The 6914-nt window shown below is 36.0% G+C and overlaps 1 protein-coding gene across 1 annotated transcript; it reads right to left on the bottom strand.

Annotated features, from left to right (window-relative positions):
- Nucleotides 1-32: 32 nt before the first annotated feature.
- mtfmt (mitochondrial methionyl-tRNA formyltransferase) lies at nucleotides 33-6491 on the bottom strand. The gene is made up of 10 exons (XM_034299509.2): nucleotides 6379-6491; nucleotides 5916-6110; nucleotides 5628-5828; nucleotides 2795-2917; nucleotides 2531-2633; nucleotides 1548-1623; nucleotides 1313-1404; nucleotides 1119-1197; nucleotides 561-637; nucleotides 33-408 (listed from the first exon to the last, which is right to left on the bottom strand). Exons 1-10 carry the CDS (start codon nucleotides 6411-6413, stop codon nucleotides 220-222), a joined length of 1170 nt encoding a protein of 389 aa, XP_034155400.2. The 5' UTR covers nucleotides 6414-6491; the 3' UTR covers nucleotides 33-219.
- Nucleotides 6492-6914: the final 423 nt, after the last annotated feature.

Raw genomic sequence — 6914 nt, forward strand, 5'->3', positions numbered from 1 at the left:
TGCTCAGACTGTGTGAGCCACTATCACACAAATCCGTTCAAAGGAAATGCTTCATTAAAATAAACACATTCATCAGTATATACAGACACCAAATGTTTACAATAATACAGTGCCGCAAACATGTCTTATAACTCTTTCTCACTGTCTTAAAACAGACAATTATTTAAGCACTGTAATTAATAAATTACATAAATTCTCATGTGTGTTTACAGACAGGCTTTAACGACTGGTCTTATTTCGGAGTAATGATGTAGAATTCTGTCCAGCTTTCTCTCTGTAGCTCTGAAACCGGCAGTTGTTCTGGGAGTCTGGTTTCTTCAGGACGCTCTGGTGAAGATAACCATTGAAGAAATCTGCTGCTGATAATCTTTTCTTTAACATTACTGTTTTGAATCCAACCCAGCCATCCTGAAAGGTGAACACAAAAATATTATTTATGTTTTAATGCATACAGTATGCAAATGTATAGTGCACCTGCAGATGTTTTAATGAATAAACAATAAAATTATGTCAAATATTTCTATACGGTCCAAACACTTGAATGTGCAAATACACTTTACCTTGCAGCAGACTGACAATGTGTTTGATTCCTTTTGATATTGGATGGACCCAGGGACTGCAGCGAAATTTGAAATTTCTGTAAAAAAAAAAAAAGGGGGGGGGGGGGAAAATGTTATACTTTCTAATAATAAACCTTTTACAACATTTTATATTAATTAGTAATTATTAATAGTTATTACAGTTAGTAATTACAGATCATTTGAAACAGCAGCTGTTTCAAAATTTTTTTTTTCTTAAAATACTTTTAGTTCAATTAAATGTTAGAATTCATTCGTATATTCTGGGTGAGTTTAAGCTAATTAACAACAAAGCTATTTTTCACCCATCTTTAGCAAGGGTGCCAATAATTCTAGAGCTGGCCGAAATGCAATGAGAGACCGAGAGAAGTTATTGGAAAGTCATTAGATACTTTTTCACCACTACATTCTACTTTTTGCCCCATACATGCTGTATGGATTTGGTGTAGCTGCATTTTATAATAAATATGAGACTGGCACAGATTCACATTATGTCAGTCCTTACAACCTAGTATTTGGTCAAATACCAACACAACTTACCCGTGGATGGCACGTTGCATTTTCCAACGAAGTCTAGAAGTTTGATGGCACGGCCCATCCAGATTGTTCTCAAATGAACCTGAGCATGTAGAAATCAGCTGACTCACAACATGACACTGACAACCACAATTATTATGACAAATAAAGTGGTAGAGATTCAAACAGCTGCTTTAAAAGTCCTCATGGAGTCTTACCCGAGATCCTATAGCACGATACAGTCGATCGATCTGATCACACGTCTGCTCTTCCCACACAAGCCAGCTCAAAGAAGAGCTGATTTTAGGAGCTGAAAATAAAGTACACTTATCAATACTATTCATCCACTTAAATGAGAGATTACATGCCTGAGTAATGGTTTGATTAAAGATTAAAAAAAAAAAAAATTTTTAATTTAAAAAAAAAAAAGATTATGAAGATCCAACCTCTTACCAAATGTTGCCCCCTCTCTGGCCTGCTCCGTCCTATTTGCTATTCGTTCTGGAAGGTTTCTTAGTGTGTCTATTAACTGTGAACACAAATAAACATTAGAAAAAATGTATATACATCAGCCTAATGTCAAACATTTACATTACATAACCCCCATTTTCTCCCTAATGTAGTTTTGGCCATTTTCCACCCACCATACAACAGCTACCAACTGGGGAGGCTGAGAGCTACTGACAAGAGTTTGGGGAAGAACCACATCCACAAATATCCACAAACCTTTGGCCATATCGTGTACATTTTTTCCTTTTCCTTTCTTTTGCGATTTTCATCCGATCATCCTGAATAACAAGGTAAAACCCTGCTTCAAATTTACACTTTTACAACTTACGGGTTTATATTTCAGTACTGTTGATGTATTTAATTTCTTACTTAACTAAAACTTGCTTCATAAGTCAGAAGTGAGTGAGAAAAATCATTGGGCCAGCATCATCATGCTACTGCTCAGACTGTGTGAGCCACTATCACACAAATCCGTTCAAAGGAAATGCTTCATTAAAATAAAACACATTCATCAGTATATACAAATAAAATATACTGATGAATGTGAGAGCTAACACATACTTCCTCTAAGATACCTGAAACCAACCAAACACATCTTTTCGAACTGCTGCTCAGGCTGTGTCACAAGTCAGCGAAACACACTTGGAGGAAATCGCTATCCATCCTCTTCTACATGCATGAGCTTGCAGACACCCATGATTAGCTAGTGTTGCTGTAACTGACAGGCGTGAGAGAGTATGCCACCCCTCTCACCCAGAGAGCACCGCCAAGTTTGGCAAAATAACAAAGCAAAGCATACAACAAAATCGAGAAAAAAAAAAAAAAACTTTGAAAAAAGATGTTGGCAGCGTGGGACCTCTAACACAGATCTAACAAAAAAATGGGCTGAATTAAGATCATATATTCATCAGCAATCCAGTATTTACCAGCTGAGCTCCCAGAGCTGCCAGTGATCCTCCGAGCTCATCAGCCGTGCACTTTTCAGGGACCTCGTAAAGCTCCTGATTGAGTATCGGACCAACGTCAAACCTGCAACAAAACCATAACTAATTAATTAATTAAAAATGAACATAACATAATAGCTAGTTTTTTGTCATGGAGCCTGGAAACAGGAAGTGTGTTGCATATTCTGAGGTATCATGGTCCTTATTCATCTTCAATGCTTATTCACATGGGGAGTAAACACATACCTTCTTGGTCTAATCTGCATGACGGTGACACCAGTGAGTTTGTCTCCGTGCAGAATTGTGTGAAAAACAGGTGCAGGTCCACGCCAGCGAGGCAGGAGGCTAGGGTGCACGTTGAGGATCCCACTGAAATTAAAACAAGAGGTGGTGAACACCACAGACAGAAAGACTATTAGAGATGGATTATATAAAATGTTTGTTTGTTTGTTTTTTTTTTACTATACCACAGTGCTGTTTAATTCTTGACTGTGATAGGTCGGAAGGTGTTGGATAATTTTCTATAACAGCAGCTTGGACAATAGAGCCAGCTCTTATTCAAATCACAGGTTTATTTAATGTACTCATTCTAATACATACACGGGGACCAGGGACTTGTATGTTGAACAATCCACATAGTCTAAATTTAATAATAAATGTTTTTTTTTTTTTAATGTGTTGTTATTTAACAGAGAAAAATGTATAGTTCTTGATATGGTGAAGGTTTCTGTAAGCAGACATTTATTTCACATTTACGGAAGGAGTCTCCAATGTCAGGGCTTTGTAACAGTCAGTATGTTTTCAATATTAACTAAAAACACACAAACAACTTACTTACCTACAACTTTTTATAGCTGCTATAATGTAAGTGATCACAAGAATTAAATAGGATGTCTCATGGATGTTCCACAATATTAACCAAAACTATAAACGTTTAAGAAACATGATGCGTCGTTCATTAATAAATTGAAAACTGTAACTGATGACAAATCACTGTGGTATAAGAGGAATAAAACACGACATGGCATGCTGTTATTGGAAAATAATCATCTTTGCAGTGGTAATAGCTCACAGCACCCTTGTGTTGATTAGTTTCCTGCAATAGCACACCAGGTTGTGTTTAATTCCTTACTTAATGGCACACAAAGTTGTTTTTGACAACTGGTTCCTCCGTCTTTGTGTGCTTTTCCAGAAATATTCCATCCATTTGACTTAATAATGAAGAACACTATTATTACACTCCGATGCCTACATGAGTCTCGGAGGAAGCACATACTAGCTCTCGCCCTCCCTGTTGGGAGCCACTGGTAGTTTGGATTGAGTTTGACATGTTTACTGCATATGATGTTGACTGACATGACATGACACAGCTCTTGCATGTGAACACAACACACACCATGTCTTAAAGCATGCCACCATAAAGCCACTGACGTTCCATCACTACGCAACAGAAGCTCATGGAGTGGTGGCTCAGCTCCTGAGAGAATGGCAGTAACTGATAACAGGTAAACTCAGAGCTCTGATACTCAGATATCGGTTTGAAAATAATACAAGATCAATGTATGACTATTGAATGGAATGCTTAATCTATATAATTAATCCTTTCAGAGAATATTTTTTCTAAGGCTGGAATTTGTGGCAATTTTGCTGGCAAATTAATAACACAAAACCAGAGGGAATGTTTAAGTAAACAGGATGACTTCTTATTGTATTCCTCCAGTGTTGGAAAACTGAATAAAACTACAATGGAACATGTTCGGTATGAAATTTTCTCATGTGTTTCTTATCCTAAAGAAACTATCCTTATTCATTTGCATAATAATCTGTTCTCTCTCTCTCTCTCTCTCTCTCTCTCTCTCTCTGTTTGTACTCCTACTAATTTTTTTTCTTGAACTCTAGTAGTCGTACTCTTGCACTTCCTTTACAAGAGAATTTTTAGAAATTGTGTTTTCTGTTCAGTGCAGGGAAACGAGAACATGTGAAAATGCTGGTGTGTAATAATCACACTTTACAGATACAGTAAATAAACATGATTATTTCTTTAAAAGCGTGAATGATAGAGTGATTATTTCTTTAAAAGCGTGAATGATAGTGATTATTTCTTTAAAAGCGTGAACGATAGAGTGATTATTTCTTTAAAAGCATGAACGATAGAGTGATTATTTCTTTAAAAGCATGAACGATAGAGTGATTATTTCTTTAAAAGCGTGAACGATAGAGTGATTATTTCTTTAAAAGCATGAATGATAGAGTGATTATTTCTATAAAACCATGAATGATAGAATGATTATTTCTTTAAAAGCGTGAACGTTAGAGTGATTATTTCTTTAAAAGCGTGAACGATAGAGTGATTATTTCTATAAAAACATGAATGATAGAATGATTATTTCTTTAAAAGCATGAACGATAGAGTGATTATTTCTTTAAAAGCGTGAACGATAGAGTGATTATTTCTTTAAAAGCATGAATGATAGAGTGATTATTTCTATAAAAACATGAATGATAGAATGATTATTTCTTTAAAAGCATGAACGATAGAATGATTATTTCTATAAAACCATGAACGATAGAATGATTATTTCTTTAAAAGCATGAACGATAGAATGATTATTTCTATAAAACCATGCATGATAGAGTGATTATTTCTTTTAAAAACATGCATGATAGAGTGATTATTTCTTTAAAAGCATGAACGATAGAGTGATTATTTCTTTAAAAGCGTGAACGATAGAGTGATTATTTCTTTAAAAGCATGAATGATAGAGTGATTATTTCTATAAAACCATGAATGATAGAATGATTATTTCTTTAAAAGCATGAACGATAAAATGATTATTTCTTTAAAAGCATGAACGATAGAGTGATTATATCTTTAAAAGCGTGAACGATAGAGTGATTATTTCTTTAAAAGCGTGAACGATAGAGTGATTATATCTTTAAAAGCATGAATGATAGAGTGATTATATCTTTAAATGCATGCATGACAGAGTGATTATTTCTTAAAAAGCATGCATGGCAGATATTTTCAACCCAGCTCAGATGTATGGTGCACAAATCATAGCAGGACAAGTGGCCTTACTATGGAAATGTGTTGATAAGGCTGTCCTGAAGCAGGCAGCCGAAAGAGACCACCACTCCGACATCAAACTGCCCTCTGGACTCCACCTGGGGCCACTGCTGAACCCGGAGCGCGTGCTGCTCTGCGAACTTCCGCACAGGGACATTACTGGCCAAAGTGACAACCTCAAGCGAGTCCACCAGAGAGTCAGCTCCAGGTCCTCTGCAACATGACAGACACACCTCAGCCATGCACACGCGTGAAGGCCAAGAGGAAGCAAGGCTTTACCAAAGACAGGGCCATTCTTACCGAGCTGCATGAAGCCGTTTCAGAGACTCCACTGCGAAGTCGTCACTTCCGAAGAACAATATTCTCCACGGTGGATGTGAGACACAGCGGGTTTGGATGTTACACGACATGACTGCAGTTCTTCTGTGATATTTCTGACTTTGACCAGCACATGATGCTAACTTCCCACAAACTCCACGGATAAAACCACGACCACTGTGGATTATTTTCACACCGATATGATTCCACATCCTTAAATATTATAATTATTCACAAACTTGGGTGAACTTTATCAGCAGCCGGTGATGACCTACTAGCATTAAATAGCTAGAGGCTCTGTTATGCGTTTTAACATTAATAAATAAAGCGGTTTAAATATTTTTCAGGCTTTAATATTTTCTTCTTCATTTCACAGCCCATTCTGTATTCAATAACAACCATATATATGCGGAGTCTAAAAGTTACAATACATCAACATACTAACTTTGGACATCTTAGGTAGCATGTGTGCGCCGCCATCTTTGTTGAGCGTCACTTCCGGTGATGGTCTGAGGCTGGAATGGCTGTGTCTCAAATCGATCTTATTTCCCTTCTATGTAGCAAACTATTGTTTTCTAGGGCAGTGGTTTTCACTCGTGCGCCCCCAGTGGACTGTTGTGGTACTGCACGAATTCTTTTATTAATAATAATAATAATAATAATAATAATAATAATAATAATAATTATTATTATTGTTATTATTATTATTATTGTTGTTGTTGTTGTTGTTGTTGTTGTTGTGAATATTATTATTATTATTATTGCTGTTGATGATGATGGTATTTTTATTATAACAGCAATAATAATCATCAATTACATATAAACGAGATGTAGTAAAAACATGTGAAGTAAAAAAATAAATTTTTAGAGTTATAAACATATAATTTTTAACATCGTTAACTGGTAAAAGTAAAAAGGATCCTGAGTACACAGGGATGTCTCTAGAGAGTAACCTGTCTCTAGTCACAGACTTTTTTTTTC

The sequence above is a fragment of the Pangasianodon hypophthalmus genome, chromosome 25, assembly GCF_027358585.1.
Source record: "Pangasianodon hypophthalmus isolate fPanHyp1 chromosome 25, fPanHyp1.pri, whole genome shotgun sequence".
NCBI lineage: Eukaryota > Metazoa > Chordata > Actinopteri > Siluriformes > Pangasiidae > Pangasianodon > Pangasianodon hypophthalmus.